The sequence below is a fragment of the Sporothrix brasiliensis genome (assembly GCF_000820605.1).
Source record: "Sporothrix brasiliensis 5110 chromosome Unknown Cont19, whole genome shotgun sequence".
NCBI lineage: Eukaryota > Fungi > Ascomycota > Sordariomycetes > Ophiostomatales > Ophiostomataceae > Sporothrix > Sporothrix brasiliensis.
The window spans coordinates 2,590,814-2,610,348 of record NW_024467138.1 but is presented as its reverse complement, the minus strand read 5'-3'; the positions used below and the strand labels follow the sequence as shown (position 1 = coordinate 2,610,348).

The 19,535-nt window shown below is 56.7% G+C and overlaps 6 protein-coding genes across 6 annotated transcripts; 3 read left to right on the top strand and 3 right to left on the bottom strand.

Annotated features, from left to right (window-relative positions):
- Window positions 1-531: 531 nt before the first annotated feature.
- On the top strand, window positions 532-1,794 carry SPBR_00686 (regulator of vacuolar morphogenesis; the record flags this gene model as incomplete). Its single annotated transcript, XM_040759005.1, has 1 exon — window positions 532-1,794. One exon carries the CDS (start codon window positions 532-534, stop codon window positions 1,792-1,794), a length of 1,263 nt encoding a protein of 420 aa, XP_040618525.1.
- A 4,514-nt stretch (window positions 1,795-6,308) lies between these two features.
- SPBR_00241 (uncharacterized protein) lies at window positions 6,309-8,729 on the top strand (the record flags this gene model as incomplete). The annotated part of the gene is made up of 1 exon (XM_040758560.1): window positions 6,309-8,729. The coding sequence occupies one exon, from the start codon at window positions 6,309-6,311 to the stop codon at window positions 8,727-8,729; it is 2,421 nt and encodes an 806-aa protein (XP_040618524.1).
- An 854-nt stretch (window positions 8,730-9,583) lies between these two features.
- Window positions 9,584-10,798, bottom strand: SPBR_00715 (uncharacterized protein; the record flags this gene model as incomplete). Its single annotated transcript, XM_040759034.1, has 1 exon — window positions 9,584-10,798. The coding sequence occupies one exon, from the start codon at window positions 10,796-10,798 to the stop codon at window positions 9,584-9,586; it is 1,215 nt and encodes a 404-aa protein (XP_040618523.1).
- A 1,074-nt stretch (window positions 10,799-11,872) lies between these two features.
- SPBR_00921 (glutathione-dependent formaldehyde-activating gfa) lies at window positions 11,873-12,733 on the top strand (the record flags this gene model as incomplete). The annotated part of the gene is made up of 1 exon (XM_040759240.1): window positions 11,873-12,733. One exon carries the CDS (start codon window positions 11,873-11,875, stop codon window positions 12,731-12,733), a length of 861 nt encoding a protein of 286 aa, XP_040618522.1.
- An 89-nt stretch (window positions 12,734-12,822) lies between these two features.
- Window positions 12,823-13,968, bottom strand: SPBR_00752 (uncharacterized protein; the record flags this gene model as incomplete). The annotated part of the gene is made up of 1 exon (XM_040759071.1): window positions 12,823-13,968. The coding sequence occupies one exon, from the start codon at window positions 13,966-13,968 to the stop codon at window positions 12,823-12,825; it is 1,146 nt and encodes a 381-aa protein (XP_040618521.1).
- Window positions 13,969-14,407: 439 nt separating this feature from the next.
- On the bottom strand, window positions 14,408-16,556 carry SPBR_00308 (uncharacterized protein; the record flags this gene model as incomplete). Its single annotated transcript, XM_040758627.1, has 6 exons — window positions 14,408-14,555; window positions 14,747-15,919; window positions 15,979-16,081; window positions 16,153-16,200; window positions 16,272-16,341; window positions 16,422-16,556. The coding sequence occupies 6 exons, from the start codon at window positions 16,554-16,556 to the stop codon at window positions 14,408-14,410; spliced, it is 1,677 nt and encodes a 558-aa protein (XP_040618520.1).
- Between the last annotated feature and the right edge of the window lie 2,979 nt (window positions 16,557-19,535).

The window sequence follows — 19,535 nt, the reverse complement described above, 5'->3', positions numbered from 1 at the left end:
CTGCCGTCTTGGGAAACACATTCGAGGCCCTGGTGACTCGTCCTATTGGAAACGAAATACGGATGTAGAGGCTGTGGTCAAGGCTCCCATTCTCCTCACCTCTCTCTTCTCGTGCATGTATCCTCCTGCTTTTCTTTCCTCGTTCTTCATTTCAAATCCGGGACGCGCTTCCATCTACGACCGTGCTGCTTCTCGATCGATATATATCTCGACTGTTACCCGACGACATCAAAACCGACGACTCTGAGCTATCACTAACCATCGATCTCCAGCCCGGATCGCCCGCTCTCTTTGTTCGTATAGTTCGCTGCGTTGTTCTTTCGCTTCTCCGCCTGTGCCTAACTCAACCCTCTGGATACCTTTAAAGCACGAGAGCTTTCGTCATTGTTTCTTCATTCGCTTGGTTCTCGCTTCTCCCATCTATCGGCATCGCCGGTTTCACTGGCGTCGCCTGTCTTGGAGCTTTTCTCGCCTCATTCCACATCCTCTCTTCATACCATCTGCATTCCAACAACTCCCACCTCGCCCTCCATGGCGCCGCCCATTGAGATCTCCATTCCGACAACGTCCGCCGTTGCGGCGTCCGGCGGCGAAAAGGCCTATACACTCTACAACATCACGCTCCGACTGCCCCTGCGGTCCTATGTGTTCCAAAAACGGTACTCTGAGTTTGCAGCTCTCGATGCCAGCCTTACCAGCCTCGTCGGTGAAGCACCACCGTCACGACTCCCAGGAAAATCTTGGTTCCGATCGACCATTGCCTCGCAGGAGCTCACCGAAGACCGCCGCGTCGGCCTCGAAGCCTACCTCCGCGCCATCGCCGAATCCCCCGACCGCCGGTGGCGCGACACCAGTGTCTGGCGCGCGTTCCTGAACCTGCCCAGCGCGAATGGCGCCGGCTCATCGTCGGCCAGCGGGCGTAGCAACCAGGGCATCGTGCCGGCGAGGCGAGACAATGGCACACCAGCAGCGTCCGCCGAGAGTCGCCTACCCGCTATTGGGTTGGCAGCAGCCAACGCGGCAGCGGCGAGCGACCCCGGCACCTGGATCGACCTGCACAAGGAGATGAAAAGCGCGCTCAAAGAGGCACGGGCACAGCTGGCGCGGCGAGATGCCGCGCTGACGGCAGGCAGTGGCAGCGGCGGCAGCGGCAGCGGTGTGTCGTCGGGCGCCGCCGAGGCCGGTGCGGCGGCCAAGCGCGAGCTCGTCAAGACGGGGAGTCTGCTGACTGCACTCACGACGGGGCTCAAGACGCTCCAAGAAACAAAACGGCTGGGCGAGGGCGAGCTGCGACGACGACGGGACTTGCTGGCGGCGGCGCGCGTGGAGCGGGATGGGCTAGAGACGCTGAGTGCGAGTCTCGCGAGTGCACGGTCCAATTATGGCGAAGGCGGCAGCGGCGGCAACGGTGGCAGCATCGCCGGCTCTGGGGCGGCACCCGTTACAGGAGATCGTGCCATCCTCTTTGGATCCGCCGCTGTGGGCCATGGCAACAATGGCAACGGCCGCTCGTTTGGTGGCGGCCGCGTTCTGGGCGCGCCGCTACCCGAGACGGACCAGACCCGAGAGCTGAACAACGATGCTGTTTTGCAGCTGCAGAAACAAAAAGTAGCCGACCAGGACGAAGAGGTAAACGTGCTGGCCAAGATAGTACAGAGGCAGCGGGAGCTGGGCCTGGCGATCAAGGAGGAGGTCGACCTGCAGGCGCCAATGCTGCAGCAACTAAGCGACGACACGGACCGGGTGCAGGGCAAGATGAAGGTGGCCAAAGACCGGATCAAGCGGTTGAATTGACCGGGGAACGAGCCAGTCTGTACATTACGAGGCACATTTGCGTTCCTGAGTCGCTTCTGTTTGGTGTTTCTACCGGGTTTCTGTTTCCGTCTGTTCTTAGTCACGTTCGCTCTTTTCTCCTTCGAGGCATGTTCTTCCATGTCGGGGAAGTCCTATTTGTTTTCGGCCGGCATAGCAAGCAAAAATACCCTGTATATTTATACAGGACCATAGCAATCATACTGCGACTATTTTGATACCATTTGACTTGTCCAGTCTTCTCAGAATACGTGATGCTGCACACGACCTCCAGCGCGACGTCATAAGGATGGGACGGGATGATCCACCTTGCATATGCATGCAATTTATTCTACCCTCCCAAATCTGTGCAACAAGCCTCTACTGTTCTCTTCGCCAAAGTGCCAACCACCGAACAGCTGTCTGATGTTGCAGGACTGCCCGTGCGAACCGGAAGTTTGGCGGTCGCAAATCCTATCCCGCCATCTATCTGCAACATTGACAGGGCGGTAACAACAGTTGACTGTAGCACGTCCTTGTCCACATGTATACGTCATACAATTTGCTGGGAAAATTGTGACTATGAAACAAAGAGAACCTCATTGCATACCGGTCACTATGAATGAAACACATATTTTCGTAGAATGCGACGATGGGGAAACAACGAAAGAGTCTAGCATGACTGGTTTACGGCTGTCAGTGTCAAGAGCAAGGGGAACCTGACACCCTGCACGGAGTGCGGAAACTGAACAATGCTCGAGAGTGGTTGTCAACGGTGGGTTTTGGGAGCCAGAAAAGTGGCGGCGCCGGGCCGCTGCGGCGCGGAATTAAATACTTGGAACATTCCTTTGCCATGGAGTCAGGGTTCACCAAAGACACCACATATTGTCTAGGAAATAGCTTCAAAACGAGCAAGGGTCTTGCTTCTCAGACTTCGACTTGTTCTTTCGTGTCCAGTTTGTGTTCCGGCAGAGCGGGTTCAAAGAGGAAAGGAGCGTCCCGGGCGATGAATGGAAGCAAAGAGTTGGCTACACGTTGGCCCAAAATGGACCTAAAGCGCGTCCGTTGCTAGGCAACGAGATAACTATGGACAGCAATTCACGGTGTGATGTACGAAGTAGTGGAGCCTTACATTTAGCGCAGGCCTAATGTCAAAAAGGAAGCAAGCAAGATTGTCAGAGACAAAGCTCGCGCGCAAGACATCTGTTTTTCGAGAACATTTTGTTTTCGATTGCAATGCTGGCTGTGACTGGCGGCTGGCATGCCACCACGTCTCCTAACATCCGCTTCCCTGCAAGAACCCCTGTTACAAGCGGATTGATAGGCAAATAAAGCCCAGGAAAAGGACACAAGTGCACCACGAGAAGAAAGCGAGACGATTTGCGTCCCTTTCGGTACCAAACGACTGGCTAGTAGGACGAGATTTGGTCATGAAAACAACCCAAACTTTTGGCCAAGATGTGACTTGTTCGTCCTTTTCGACCCCTGCACAGCGTCTGCAGAATATTTGTACTGTCCGTTTTGACTGGTTGCCTGGGCACGGTCGTGTTCGTTCGGGCAGCGGTAGGCAATCTGTTTCTCAACGGTTGCGATATATTACATGGTAAATTTGGGTGCTGGTGGTCGGAACAGCCACCGGTACAATGGTACAACGAGAGATGACGACCAGTTTAGGCTTTTGTAAGATTATTTGGGAGCGGGACGAAAATTGGCAAAGAGCATCGGCGGAACGGTTCACGATGTTCTGTTCACCTGGCTGCAAACCGTTGTCGTGACGCCGTTTCCCTTCCAACATTGACCGCTTGTTCGCTTGACTTTCGTGCTTTGCAGTTCTCGTCCGGGCTTGCAGCACTGGGTTGTTGACTTTCTGCGCAGTTTCTGCAGCCATTTGTTGACATTCTGCCGCTTCGACCAGTCAAATCCACGGCCACGATATGCATCGTCACGGCGCGCATTAGTCGTGATGCACGATGCAAGAAGAGAGGGGAACGGCAGCGAACAATGACGAAACGGAGTGAAATGCTGTGGGCGAACTGGCAATAGCACAGCAATTCGATGTCCAGGATGCTTGTCCGTCACTGCTATTCACACAGCTCCTGGCTTTCCACAACAGCCGTGTCACAATAACTAAAAACTGGTGCCTAAAACGACCCGTCATAAAAAAGGGCACTGGTCCGGTTGGCCACCCGAAGACAACGCCTGCCACGCCCAGGTTCCACATGCTTGACAGCAGTCAAAGAGAGACACGGTCGACAATAAAGCTGGCCCAGGTACAGACGTGTTTTATCCGTACAGCGAAGATTGCCTTGCCACGGACAATTTGAGTCCTTCTTGTCGAATTCAGGTCCTGGTCTATTCAAAAATGACAGCGCGTCAAGTTGGAAGATACTGCTTACATGACGCATAAGCTGACAACTTGCCTGCTTGAAAGACTTCACGGTACTTTTACATAGACCACCCAATGCCATCCGTACGATGTATCTTACGATGTACTTCGTATCTTAAGATACTTCACAGCAACTGTCAAAATGGAAAAGAGAGTCATACTAGGGGTCCATTCGTGGTTATCTGGAGGTCCTGCATTCAACACTAGCCTGTTTCAGCACCGCTTTTCTCCTTTTAGGGCCTGTCCAAACTGACAGCGCTCGACAGACACCTAAAAACGCTCAATGGAAAACACAGAAAACGTCCACTAATTACGCGCAAACCCGCGACTAGCGCGCCCCGCTTTCTGTCCCATGTGCTGCTAAAGAGAGACGGACGCTGCCTATTTGTCGGCAACCCACCGCAAAAGTAAACACAAACACACGAGAGAGGAAGGAAGCAACGACAACGACGCCACAAAACATCAACTGGGAAGGAGAGAGTGAGCACTGCGCATGTCAAAGGAAAGAGCTTCGTCGCATTGTGTCGCACCTGCCGCAGCATTCACTTTTGTCTTCTTTCCTCGTCGACAGCATACCACATTGTTCCATTCTCTTTCGGGCAAGAACAGTTGCACGCCCCTTTTTCGTCACTCCTTTCCGAATCCTGACCCGTCCGTTATTCACAGATTAATATTGACCCTCTTGTGCCTTTCTTTGCCTCCACTTCCATTCCCTCTCACCCTCGCAACAAAGGTAAGGTGGTCCTCTATTTTCCCTCCTCGTCTCCGTCTTGACTCCATTCTTCCACCGTTTCTCGCTCAACGAAGCGATCCAGCGACTGCGACCCTCTTCCGTCCGCTCTCGTCGCCGTCGTCGTCAATCCTCGTCAATCTTCGTCAATCCTCGTTGTTCCTCGCCAATCCTCGTCGTCTTCGTCACCGTCGCCACCCTCGCTGACTTCCCTCTCGTCGACTATTCGTACGTCCCCCGACTCGACGCATTGCTCAACCACACCCCCCCAGAGAACAACGCAGAGTGGCTCACCATCGTCCCACAATGCCAGCTTCTCTCCAATAGTATGTGCAGCCAAAACAAACCCGCGAGGCAAGCCACTCTTTCATTCGACAGGGTCTCTTGGGTGTGGACATCGTTGTCGACGTCTCTGCCGTCGTCTGTTGTCGTCGCCCGTCATCTTCATGGCCGTCGCTATTGTCCATGACCCGCCCTCCCCATTGTTTTCCTTTTTCGGTTCCGTTGACTCCGTGGCCCTTTTCTTCCCTCTTGCTGAGAGGCCGAGCCACATCTCTCAAACTTTCTCCTTGCTCTCCATACTGACTCCTCGTTTCTTTTTTTCTCTCTCCTAGATCTCGACAAACCGGACCCAAAAAAAAGACTCGTTAGCATTTGCATGCCCCCCTTCTTCGTTTGATACTCATCTTTTAATCCTTGCCAGGCCAGCCGATTGCCATTGTCTTGCGTGTTGCTGCTTGTCCTTGCCTGTTGTTTCATTCTCACATTGTTCTTCTTATCGCATTTCCAACGGTGCCTGGCGTTCCTCCCCGTTGCGTGAGTACCTTCCTCGTCGTCCTCACCCTTCCCTAACTATTTCACCGTCACGGCCAAAGCTGCCTGGTCTGGCTTAGCCTTGACGTTGTGCGCCGGTACGGCAGATGGCAGAACGCGGCCAGGTTGCGGGCCTGCATCGGGTACCTTGCTTTTGTGAGACCAACAAGCTGACGCCTGTCTTTCGTGCTTCACCAGACTTCTCTGCAATACTCTCTCACGACCTGTCACGATCTCACGTCGAGCTTACTCCGCCTCTTGCATGACCTACCATAGATACCTTTAGACTTTCCTTTTCGAGTTCCTCGGTCTCGACGAAGCTCTCATCTCAATCCTCCTCCGCTCTCAACTGTGGTCACACGATCCTCGTCTCGTTCCACAACTTCTCTTAACGTAGCCAGTCGACTCCAGACCGAAGGCTCTCTTCGCACGGCCAACAAGCCCGCTTGACGACAACAAATACCCGTCTCGTCAACTCTCTCGGTGTAATCTTGACCTGGTCAAGACCCTGCTTCACGCACCAGAACACCGCCGTCGGGCAACCCGTCCAGCAGCCAACACTCTGAATCGACTGCGTCCTGCCCAAAAATGAGCGCTCCGCCCCCGCCTCCGCCGCATGGCGAGGCGCCCAAGACAACGGGCGGAAGCGGCGGCAGCGGACTACCGCCGGGCAACTATGACATTTTTGTCATCCCAGAACACTCGGCCGGTTCCGGCTTCATATACCTCCCCTCGATGCGGCCGAATATCAACAGCTTTGTTGCCGGCTTCGCGAGTGCCTTGGCTATTGTCGCACTCGGCAACAGCATGGCACCCGCTTTCCGCGCCTGGTGGGCCAACTTTCAGGGCATGGGAAACGTAGGGTTGGCAATGCTGGTCATCGCCGTCGGACTGGGAGCGTGGTCATTGGGCCGGATTCAACACGACGGCCCACAGTCAAATGAAGGCACTGGCAGCAACCAAGGATCGTCTCGAAGCGGCTCGCCCGGCTCTGGTCCTAGTTCGCCTGGGCAGGGTGCCGGTGCTGGCACAAATGGAGGCGCCCACCATCAAAGCGGTCATCAGAGTGGCCACGGCAGTGCCGGCGGTGGACATCACGGGTACAACTCTGCACCACCACCGCAGCAATCCTCTCCACCACCTCCTCCGCCTCAAGAATCCGAGTCCGAGCAGCCGAAGCAAGCGCCGCCTCCTCCCACACAAGATCCGCCTCCGACGCAACCACCTCCACAACCGGGCCAACAACAACAGCAACAACAATCTGGATCCGAGCAGCCTAAGCCAACATGGCAGCAAAGCCAACAGCAAAACTACCAACGGCAGGCTCCCCGACCGAAGGCGCAACCAAGCACTCCGGGAGCTGAGTCGGCCAAGAATGCATGGCAAAAGGCGCGCGAAGAGACTCGGCGAAAAGAGGAAGAGCGTAAGGCACAAGAGGCCGAAAAGAAACGACGAGAAGAAACTGCCGCCAGGCTTCGCGTAATTCGTGAACGAGAAGCACGAGAACGTGAGGCACGCGACCGCCGTGAACGCGAAGACAAAGACAAACGAGAGCGCGAGCTCAGAGAGACTCGCGAGCGAGAGATGCGTGAACGCACCGAACGAGAAAACCGCGAAAAGGAGCTCAAAGCCCAGCGAGAGCAACTGGAAAAGGAACTCCGCGCCAAGATTGAACAGGAAGGACGAGATAAGGAACAACGTGAAAAGGCAGAACAGGAACGACACGCAAACGACATCCGCGAACAAATCGAACGTGCCGCACGCGAGCTTGCTGAGAAGGAAAAGGCGCGCAAAGCCAAAGAAGACGAGGAGCGCCAGAAGGAGCTTGACCGCATCAACCGAAAGGGCAGCTCGTATGCCTTCTCGGCCGTGGGCGAACGGACCAACCCCTGGCCCAACGGCAAGCCACCGGTGCCTCCGTCTGTTGCGCCGTCTTCGTCCCCTGCTGGAGCACAGGCCCCCCGATCAGCCCCACCTCCAACGACCGGTGGGCAGTCCTCCTACGGCGGTGCGTCCCCCCGCAAGCCCGGCCCTGCCCCGTCCTCGGCCGGCCCGTCCAAGAAAGCTCGTGTGCAAGACGAAGAAGAGACGTATTCGTACCGACCGTACGACAAGCCGAAGAGGCCGCAGCCGGTACGCAAAAAGTCCATCTCCGACTTGTCCGAATCGTCTTGGGCGCCGTCTCATTCCACGGCCCACACGTCGCCACCGCCGTCGATGCGGCAGCCGTACACGACGAACGATCCCGACAAGATTGTCATCCGCGCGGTGTACGGCTTTTTGAACCAGTTTGCCAAGACACCCTCGTCGCAGCTGCTGTCGGGCGTGGGTTCCGTGACGGACGGACTCATCCTGCGCATCACGACGGAGGGCCTGTTTATTGACGACGATGTCCGCGGCGTCCCCCAGCGCGAATGGGACGTGAAAGCGTGGACCCTGAAGCTGGTAGAGGTATGGTGCCCCGCGCATGCTGTTGCTCTTGCGAATTCTGCTGCGAACGACCACATCAATTCTGTCAAGCCCTCGGCCGCCAACGTCAACAACGCCACGTTCCTGCCGCGTGCCGCCTGGCGCAAGGCGTTTTCGGGCGCCGGCGGCGTGCGGGGCGAGCCGCGGCCGCTGACGGACGAGCAAGCCGACGCCTATCTCGCCGACATGCTGCGGGAGTGCAAGGCGCTGTGCGGCCTAGGGCTCTGCGAGACGGTCCACCCCTCTGCATTTGATGATTCTGTGTCTGCTTCTGCGTCGTCTGCTTCTTCCCACTCCGCGGCCCGTACTAAATTTGAACAGAATGGCGAGTTCAAGACCAAGGGGCTGCACCTCGTGCGCGCGACCGTGCGCGACCAGGAGGGCAAGCGGTTCCTGTTTGTGCTCGACCAGGAAGAGGCCTGGAAGGTGTCCAAGGGCCTGCAGCGGCTGCGCCAGGGCACGCAGGTGCGGTCCCTGGGCGTGGCCAGCCTCAGCAACTCGGATGTGCGCACGACGCTCGCGATGCTGGGCTGGGCATAGCGTTTGTGTGTGGTTGGGATGATGGGAGTGGTTGTTGGCGATGTGAATTGTTGCAGAGGTGTGGTGGTCGACACCGGTTTCAATGTCGCTGTGTTTTTGTTGTGTTCATCCTGTCTTTTCTTGTCTAGCCGGTGTATTGGAAAGCGCCCTTGTTTCTTGACCGTTTCGTGTTGATTTGATGTATGACAGCGCCCCTCATCTTTGGTTTATGTCGAAAGATTTCTCGTTTCCGTTTTCTGCGTTTTTGTTGTTGTCTCCTCCCTCCTCGTCCAGATACCCTTTAGAATGTGTGTCCAAAAAGAAAAGGTTTATTGTTTTTTGCTATCTTCCATCCCATCGCTTTGTTTACTTGCGTGGCAGGAATGCATGTCGTTTGTGTAGTGGCGTTTCTGGAATGCGAGTGTGTGGTCACTTTTGATTTCCATTCCACCTCAACGGCGAAACATTGCGGTTTTTCACGACTCTATGTTACATATTAACTAAGTACTTTTCAATTCTTTGATTCTGATATCATGTCAATGCGTCTCTTTTATCATCGTTGATTTATTGTGTTTTTTTATTCTATAAATAAATGATATGAACATATAAATACAAATAGAAATGTATAAAAATAGAAATGTAATAAAAATAGAAATGTAAGAATTCTATGTACTTTCTTTCTTTTCCGAAAAGAGAACAAATTCACGCAATATGGCTTTCTATTTCAACTCACAAAAGGAACAGCGAGGCGCCCTTGAGGACGGACGGCGCTGAAATAAAACAATTGAATTAATTCTGCAGAGCACAAACACTGTCGCGTTCCGTCATATATGAATGAGCATAACGTTTACATTCCCGTTCTACCTGTACTCGCCTCATGCGCTCCCGCAATTGTACAGCACGCCGCAGCAGACATCCATGCCCGGCATCGCCAGCGCCGCCCGGCTGGCCAGTGACGCCACGGCCTGCTGCTCGGAGACGGCCAGACCCGGCGTCGTGGCGGCGCACGAGATTGTCTGCGTGCCACAGCAAGCCGCCTCTACGCGGGCGGCTGCGGTCGGTTCAGTCGGTTCTGTTCTTTCTGTCGGGTGCTGAGCCGCCGCGTCCCGGGGACCCAGAGTCAGGGACAAGGTCGGCCCCGGCACGCGGCCCTTGTCGGTGACGGAAAGCACCAGTGTGATTGTCGTGATGGTGGTGATGACGGACGTGTCGATGCGGGTCTGTGTGGCGGTCGTGGTGCGCGTGATGAGGTGGGTGGTCTGCACCGTCTGCGTGGTGACCTGCGTCTGCGTCGTGGTGACTGGGAACAGGGTCGTCCTGGTGATCACGGCCGTGTTGGTGACCACAGCCGTGTTGGTCACGACGGCTGTTGTTGTCTTCGTGGCGGCGGCCGTGTTGGTGGCATACGCCGTGTTGGTGACGGTTGTCGTCGTCGTCAGCGTCGTCCAGGCCGTGTGCACCTGCGTAATCTCTGTGACGCTCGGCGACGTCGTTTCTGGCGGCGCGGTGGTCGCCGTCCCGTTTCCGTTCCCATTTCCACCGCCGGGCGCCCCGCTGCAGCTGCCAAACGCTGCGTTGCACCCGGCGCCGCAGTGGTCCGCCGAGCTCCCGCACCAGCCGTGGGCCGAGCAGCACGACCCAAACGACGAGCCGGCACAGGTGATGGCATGCCCGCTGGCCGTGCCGCACGTGCCGTCGGTGCTGACTGTGCCGCCCGCGGCCGGTGGTATGCTTGTGCTTCCGCCTCCGCTGCTTGTTGTCGGGCTGCCGCCTTTGCTTGTGCTGACAGTCGTTGGCTTTGTCGTTGGCTTTGTTGCCGGTGGCGACCCAGAATGGGCATCGGCATCAATGCAGTAGCTGCCGCCGACGTCCAGCTTGGAGCAGCTCGTGATGCCCGGGTTGTTCTGCAGAAATGTCGTCACGGAGATGCCCCATGTTGCCGCGAGAGATGCGCAGGTGTCGCCGGGTTGGGCCGCGACCGTCAACGTGCAGGTGATGTCGGCGGCAGCGGCGGCAGTGGCGGCGACGGTGGTAGGAAGAATAGGAAATGAGAGCGCAAGAAGGGCGAAGAGACGGCGACGAGAGGCCATGGTGAGAGTGGTGTGGTCTCAGCTCGAAAGGCTGGCAGATGGAAGAAATCGAAACGAATGAAAGAGGACAGGAAATACAATATAAAATAAAATAAAATAAAATAAAACGGTGTTCGTATGCCGTCTCTGTGTGCTTACCAGGCATAATATATGAACGGGCGACACCTGACGCTTCGCAGTAAAAGGGAACGTCGTTACGAGTTCGGTCATCCGTCACGGCGGCTGCACGTCGACGTAGTGTTTGAGTGAACGTTGACGTTGCAGTGTCCGTTTCGTCCCCATGTTCCGAGAAGATGGCTGACAAAAATAAACAAGCTTTTGCAATATTGTTCCCTCCAGAGTCGTAACGTCCAGGCTGGGCTACAGTCTGTGTGCAGACGTGTGGAAGCAATGCCCGGACACGGGACACACGTTTCCTGGGACGTTCCACTGGCAGCAGCAGGGCCCGCTGGACACAAACAATACCAAGCCCGTGGCTAAATGACGCCCTGTGTTGGGATGGGGCGCGGCGCGTGACGGATGCGAATAAATAGATTGCGGTGTTCTGGTCGGTTCTGATCAGCCGGGCCACGTCTATTTCGTTTGTATTAACCCGACAGGTCGTGGAGTCGTGGACGTGGCAGGAAATAACCGATATTCGACAGCCAGACACAGATTTGTTCTTTGGATGCGAGCCAATGGACTAATGGGAGAGACGTCGATAAGGAAAGTGTAAATTTGTGATCCCTTGTGTGGTTGAGGTCTTTTTTTTATCTTTTTTTTTGTCTTTTTTTTATCGCCTCTGTCCTTTTTTGTCGACTTCAGACCGTCAACATCAACCACTCAACAACCAATCATGACAGACATGGCACACTGACGTCCAGCACGGCTCAGACGGAACGTCGGCCGGTGGCGGTGTCTTGCCCTCCTTCCCCGCAATCGCGGTAACGTGGGATGATAAAGGATGATCCAGGATGGTCTCTCGCTCGACATTTGGATGCTGGGCCGCAGATAACAAGATAACGTACCTGGACCGCTGCCCGGTGTTTCGTTTCCAGTCTTCTTTTTCAATTTCTCCATCCAACACACCACAGCATGTTGCATCACGGAAATTGCCACTGCGGTCGGCATCGATTCGAGCTGCAGGTCGGCGGCGACGACACGACACACGACAAAGACAACCGCCTCCCCACTGTGTCGTGCACCTGCGTCGCATGCACGAAGCAAGGTTGCATCTGGCACGTTGTCGAAGACGGTGCATTGACGACGAAGGCACCGCCAGACAGCACTCCAGACGACGCTCGGCAGCTGTCTGTCTACCGCTCCGGCTTGCTGACGTACGAGTTTTGCCAAACCTGTGGGACAGGCCTGTTCGGAACGCATGTCAAGGGCCCGCTCATCGGCAGGCGATTGCTGAACATCCGAGCCATCCGGGACGTGAACCCGTTTGACTACGTGGAGACGCCCACGTCGGACGAAAGCAGCCATCAAGACGAGGGAGAGACGCCCCCAGAGCGCGCAGGCCTCCTCCCCTCGACCGGCGCCTGCCTCTGCGGTTCCGTGGCCGTCGAGCTGCTCGCGCCGCTGCAGGACATGCCGCTCAAGGAAGACAACTGCAGCATCTGCACGCGCAACGCCTGGCTCGGCGCATACGCGCGCAAAGCGCAGGTCGTCGTGCGCGGCGCCGCACAGCACACGCGCGACTACCAGTTCGGCCCGCGGCGGTTCATGGGCCACCCGTTCTGCACGACCTGCGGTGCCCACGTGTTTATGCATGTGTATGGCCCGCCGGCCGCGGTGGTGGCACGGCTGCCGCCGGAGAAGCAGGCGCTGGTCCAGCAAAACCTGGACGTGGTGCCGGTCAATGTGCGGGTGCTGGACGGCATCCAGGCGCATTTCGGCCGGCTCGCGGTGACGCGGTCCGACGAAGGGACAGACGGATACACGGTGGGGTAGGGGGCAGGGGGGCAGGGGGGCAGGGGGACACGGGAGAAAAGAGACATTGAAATAAAAAATAGAATACTCTTCATAACCGCTGTAGCTTCCTACTCGTGCCCCATGGTGCCCACCAACGTTGTAAACTCGTGCCGAAACTGCAGCTTGGTTCGCCACGCGGCGGGAATGGCGTCGACGCCGTCGCGCGCACCCACCAGGCCGCCGGAAATGGCGCCGTTTGTGTCCGTGTCGCGGCCCACGCGGACCACGTCGACAATCAGGTCCTCCCACGACCGCTGGGTGTCCAGCACCGCGGCCACCGCCAGCGACAGGGATTCGAGCACGTAGCCGTTGCCCGCCAGCCGGAGGCACTTGTCGCCGCTGGCGAGGACGGCCTTGTGCGGGCCGACGTCGGCCAGCACGCCCACGTCAAAGTCGGCGCCGCGGGCCTTGTCGATGGCAGCCACAACCTCGTCGCGGTGGGCGGCGAGCGTGGACCTTGCTGACGTGTCGGGCGGTGGACGGCCGTCGTCGCCCGTCAGGGCCGCCACGATGACGTCGGTCGTCGTGGGGTCCCGCAGGACGTCCAGCGCGCGCTGGACCGCCGCGGCCGGCGTCGTCGCCTCCGTCGCTTCCGTGGCGTCGTCCCCCACCAGCGCCCGCACCATGACGTTGTACGCCACGCACGCCAGGACGCACCGCCCGTCGTCGTGCGTAATCGCCGAGATCAGCGCCGTCTCCTGCAGCAGCCGCACGTGGTCGCGCGCAAACAGCGCCGTCGGGATGCACCGCATCAGGCTGCCGTTGCCGCACCGCCCGGCGCCCGCACCGGCTCGCCGCGGGTCCCGCTTCGCCTGGCGGGCAAACCGGTGCAGCCCGTCGGCCGTCGCCCCGCCCACGTCCTTGGGCCGCGTCCCGTCCGGCCGCCCCGGCCACCCATCGCCCGAGAACCACTGCAGCATGTGCTTGCCCGCAGCCTGGCTGACCGACAGAAACGTGTCCGTGTCGCCGCCGCTCCGGTTCGCCTCGCGGTACGCCAAGAGGACCGCCCGCGTCATGTCCGTGTCGTCGGTGGCATGCCCCGGCGACCAGTGAAAGGGGCCGCCGCCTGTAATGGCCCGCGGGATGCGGCCGTTGGGCGGAAAGCTCTTGCGGATGGCGTCCCAGCTCTGGAACTCGTGCGCGGCGCCGAAGCTGTCGCCGGCGTGGACGCCGAGCAGTGCGCCGAGGATACGTTGTTGTCTGGAGGGGGCCATGTCCGGCGTCTTTGTGTGGATGTGCTTGTAGTGTGTGGGTGGAAAGAGATGAGATTGTGATGTTGGTCAAACAGTCGTGTTTGTTGTGATGTTTGCTTCAGGTTAGGGGCGTCAGGCCTTTTGGTGTGTCGAATTAGGGCTGAGTGCCTGGTTGGCTGCCTAAATCAAGATTGCCGAATCGGGCAGGCACACTACCACACAGAACGTCAACACACAACATGAAGGATGGTCCATTCACAGAGAAATATTGACTACCACCTACTCTCCTATTACCACTAATTACAGAATACGACCGTGCAGCTTAAATGTGTCGACATACACGTCCCTTCACAATCCAATTATGGCGTCGATCGTCCCACACTGTGTCCCCAGACCTCCCATGCCTTCTCTCTCCCTTTGTTCCGACATTATTCTCTCCAATATTGTGCTCTGATCACATTTACGCAGACGGCGACGAAACGACCTTTTCGGTGACGGTGCCGTCGGCCTGGATGATCACCTTGTCGACCTGGAGGGAGGCCTTGACGGGGTTGGGCTGGTTGTAGACCCACTCGAGCTGCTCGAGGGTACGGCCTTGAGATTCGACGCTGGAGAGTGAGCGAAGCGAACGAGAAAGAGAGGAAGAGCGAGGGAGCGAAGCGAACGAGGAGAAAAAAAAGAGCGAGGGAGCGAAGCGAACGAGGAGAAAAAAAAGAGCGAGGGAGCGAAGCGAACGAGGAGAAAAAAAAAGAGCGAGGGAGCGAAGCGAACGAGGAGAAAAAAGAAAGACAATACATACCCAAATAGATACCACAACCCCGCCTCGACCACGTCCCAGCCGACAAAGATGTAAATGTACTTGTAGCCAATGTTGCCGAGGGCGACGGGACCGGCAAACTGGTTGATGAAGCCGACGGCGTTGACAATGATGCTGGACGCCGCCAGGCCCTTGGCGCGGGTGGTGGTCTCGAGGGCCTCGGTGGGGATGGCGCCCTGCAGCGGCGTGTAGGTGAAGGAGAAGATGATGTTGAACAAAAAGTAGGCGGCGAGCGCGCCCTGGGCGTAGGACGTCTGCACGCCGGCGGCGCTGGCGGACTGCTTGTCGAGCGCGGCGGACAGGCCCGAGTTGCAGGCGAGCGCGGCGGCGCAGGCGAGGGTGCCGTAGACGAGGACGGTGCGGCGGGGCATGCGGTCGGTGAAGCAGACGGCGGTGAGGGCGCCGACGGCGGACAGGACGGCGTTGAGCAGGTTGTAGCCGAGCTGCTGGGGGACGCTGGTGACGCCAATGTTGTTGAAGATGACCGTGTTAAAGTAGCCGAGGCCGTTGCCGGAGAACTGGCCAAAGATGGAAATCATGAGCACCTGGGCCATGCGCCAGCGGCCGGCGTGCGTCAAGAAAAAGGGGCGGTAGTCCCAGGCGCTCTTGTCGATGCCGTCCTGGCGGATGCTGTCGCGCATCTCCTCGACCTCGAGCAGCACGAGCCGCGACTGCGCGTTGCCGTTGCCGTGGTACGCGGCCAGGAACGCGACCGCCTCGGCGTCGCGCCCGTTGGCCATCAGGAACCGCGGCGACTCGGGCAGGAACCACACCGAGCAGATGACCAGCAGGCACGCAAACGCCTGCAGGATCAGCGGGATGCGCCACGAGTAGTTGTTGTCCATGTAGTTGCTGCCAAACGTAATCGCCGCCGCCGGGATGCTGCCGCCGAACCACCCGCAGTTGTAGAAGCCCGTGCACCGCCCGCGCCAGTGCGGCGGCGCAATCTCCACGGCGTACGCCGGCGCCGCCACCGTCATGATGGAGATGCCCACGCCGAGCACGAAGCGGCCGACAATAAACTGCGCCAGCGTCGACGCCGTCGACGCAATAATCATGCCGATGATAATCACCCAGCCGCCGGCAAACATGCCCTTGCGACGGCCGAAGCGGTCCGACAGGATGGCAGCAAACGGCGAGCCGACCATGGCGCCACTAAACGGTCAGCGATAAGGGAGACGGGAAAGAGGAAAGAAGAAAGAAGAAAGCCTTACACAGTGTACAGTGAAAACATGACAGAGACTTTTGTGCCGGTGGTGCCCGTTTTGAACACGTTTTGGAAGTGGGGCATGGCCAGAATGCCCGTCATGAGCGAGGCTGTCGACCGTGTCAGCATATGTGTACCACAGTTGTGCGTGCTATCAATGCATCAGAGAGGAGGCACGTACTGTCGTAGCCGTTGGCACAGGCACAGCAAAAGGCAATGAGGATGGCGACTGTGCTGTCAGTTTGGATACCTCGACAGAGTGTGAGTTCGACGGTGGGTTGCTGCGCCCCAGTTACATACAGTACAGCTTCCGGGACTCTTTGCTCCAGGCCTTGAGCTTGGTCTCCTGCAGAGCAGCATACAGTTCGGCCTAGTTTGTTAGAGGGACGGACAGAAGACGACATACACAAGACGACAGACACGAGACGACAGACACGGGACGACACTCACATTGTGCACCGTCCGGGCTTGGGCACCCGCAATGGCCGCCGTCTCGCCCGTGCCCGTGCTCACTTCCGGGTAGTGGCTCTTCTCGGTCGTCTCCAAGCCCACGGCCTGCGCGGCCTCCTCTTTTTCGGTGGACATTGTGTCGTGACGTGTAGGATACTTGGTGGTTGTCCGATGTCGATGTCGTAGCGGTCGAATCGTGCAGTGGATGATGTTCGTGACGGGGCGACCTGGAGAGACGAGAAGAACGGAGCAAGAGCAAAGAAAAGGAGACGGGGAGACGGGGGATACAAATATATGACGATCAGATATTGGACGTCCCAGCCAGAAGCATTATGCTGTAGGTATGGGCAATCAGTCTGCAAAAAAGACGGGCTCTTCTCGGCTGCAGTCGAATGTTTCAGCAATGGGGCCTCGCGGGAAACCTGTGCGTCTCTCCGAGCCGCATCACAAAGACTGTTTTTGCTTGTCTTTTCTCGTCATTTCCTTTTCTGTTTATTTTCATCCCAGTTTGCACGTAAAAGCTACGTCCACTTCCTCGAGCTGTCGTTGTAGTCTCCAATTACACCAACATTGCCTTTCCGGGCCACGGACAGCCCTCCTCCGAGGGACCATAAACGGAAAGGTCAAAGATGGGTACGCAGGTACAGACAGAGGACAGAGTACTACACTCTTGCGGTATGAGGCGCACACACAGATGACAGGCTGGCAGGGCACACCGACGGATTGTGACACCACTTTGAGCGACACAACCGCTTTCCGCCTTCTCGGCTGCCAACATCTCGGCTTCAAGCGAGCATGCGACCTATTTCGACCGACATACGTTCAGAGCCCTTTCCTGTCTTCTCGCCAAGGTCTCAAACGACTCCTGTTCGCGGATCGTCATGCCGTCTTTTGTGTCTCGTGCGCTGCTCGCGTCGACTATTACTCTTTTGGCTCGCGCCCTCACGCGATCTCCTGCCGACTTGCCTCTCTCCTCTGCCTTTTTCATCGGAAAGAATAGCCGATCTTCCTTGCCCTCGCTCTCCTTTATCACTGTGAGCATCCCTCCCTTTTTATCTATACTTTCGTAGTCGTCTCCCGAAATGGCGGGAACGGAGCACAATCAAACCCCATGTCCTGCACGCTCAAACTCGAACGCGGCGTCCTCTCTCGTCTTGGCAGGCTCCTTCGTCGGCGCGATTGTGGGGGACATCGTTCAGGCGTTCCCCTTGCCCACTCGGCTGGGCTAGCTCGACCATCCGACTCTTAAAGAAGGGGGCCTTCATTAAGCTGTCAATATATTGGCGTCCTTGTGTAGATTGCTAGACACTGGGCATTGATGCTCCATATCCAGGCTGTTGGTCGCGGCACGGACACCACAATCTGTTTCTGTATGTCTCTGCTGTCTTTTTCATGTGGCGTTCGCAGACGGCTCGCGTGGGTAGCTTATCCGACGGCACAGAAATTGCTGCAGCCGCTGCCAAGAGATGTGCCCCTTGTTTGGCCCGGCCAGAGACCCTGGGTTGACAGATTGGATGAAGCTCGGGCATAGAAGTTGTAATTGCAGTTAGTCGATGTTGGCCAGGGACCGAGACAAAAAGAAAACCATACAAAAAAACATCGTGCGTAAAGTTGCAAAGTAAACAAAAGTCTCCTTACACAAAGGTACTAAAGAGTAAAATCGAGACGCTCCATTGGTGCATTTATCTGCATCTGCATCCTCCAGCTCGGACGCCCCGCCCATCAAGGTCCGGACTCGTCCTCTCCGTGTCCCCCAAAAGCGGACTAGCGAAACGGGGGTTCGTGAGGGCATGTGAGGAGACACCTGGGTTGACGGGATGTTGCTGAGGCGGACGTGAGAAGGGGATATTTCGTCGAGGTCATCTACTGCATTCACAAAGGTTAAAATTGGTTCTCGTCTGCCGGGGTGTTGCATGCCCACTCTTCTCCACAACGAGCTGGATCTAGACCTCATCTCCCTTCCATGCGAGACGCGATGAGCATCCAGACCAGCCTTGTAGAAATATGCATAATGGCTGCTGCATACGAATTACGCTCGCGCCGGTTCTCCTCCTCTCCCTTCTCCTCTTCTCCTCTTTTGTGGAGTGCCGAATCAGAGGCGTGCACGAAAGAAAGACGCAAACACGCGCTAAACCTTGAATGTGCGACACAACGATATGAATGCCGCTGGAGGAAACAAAAGACAGCATTGACAGTGTAGCCAGTACTCTCTACAACGGACGACATCCTCCATGCAGAGACATACAGAGAACGCCGTAGTACAATGCGAAAATGGGAAGCCAATGGAGATTGCTGTGGTGGCATACCCCTGACTGATAAACGCAACGGACCACGAGGGTCCGTTGCCACGGAAAGGGAAAAACACGACATGCGAGGTTGGACTTTCCAAGGCGACTTTAAATAAAAAGACAATGCAGTTTTGACGTTTACGTGGACCAACGTGACTGTATCAAGTGATATGTTGACGTTTTTGATTGGTTTTTATTTTTATTTATTATTATTATTGTCACTATTATTTTGATGTTGATATGCATGACGGTTCATGGGATTTTGTAGTCCACGATTGATTATGCAATTTCCTCACTGAACATGGCATTCTGCCACGTTCGGCATGCTCTACATCGGAAGCAGCCGCTTTACGATGGCGGGGCAGGTGCTGACTGTGCGGCCGCAGAGGTCCTCAAAGAGCAGGTGCACGGGCAGGCAGCTGCGACCAGGAACCACCCCGATCTGATAAGAGCTCTTTCCGCGCCAACGTCAATGACTGGACGCATCCAAGCCATCCTCTTAGAGCAATTTGTCACGGCGTGACACACGGCGTCGATAAGCTTATCTATAGCTCCTCTATTTCGTATCTTACTCCTCTTGGACACTTGGTGAGGGGAAGGCACGGTGGAAAATCAGAGGTGGAACAACGTCATCGGGCACCGGCGGTTGTTAGTCCAAGACGCCACAAAAAGTGTCAAAATCGACCGATATGGAGACGAAACACGAATGGCCAAGAATACGGCCTGAAAAAGTTTTCAGAAACATTCAGGGCCCCCATCCAGAGACACTCGGGTGATTGCTTTTTTCTTCTGGTTGATGGCTCCTTGCATATTTTGTTTTCTTTGT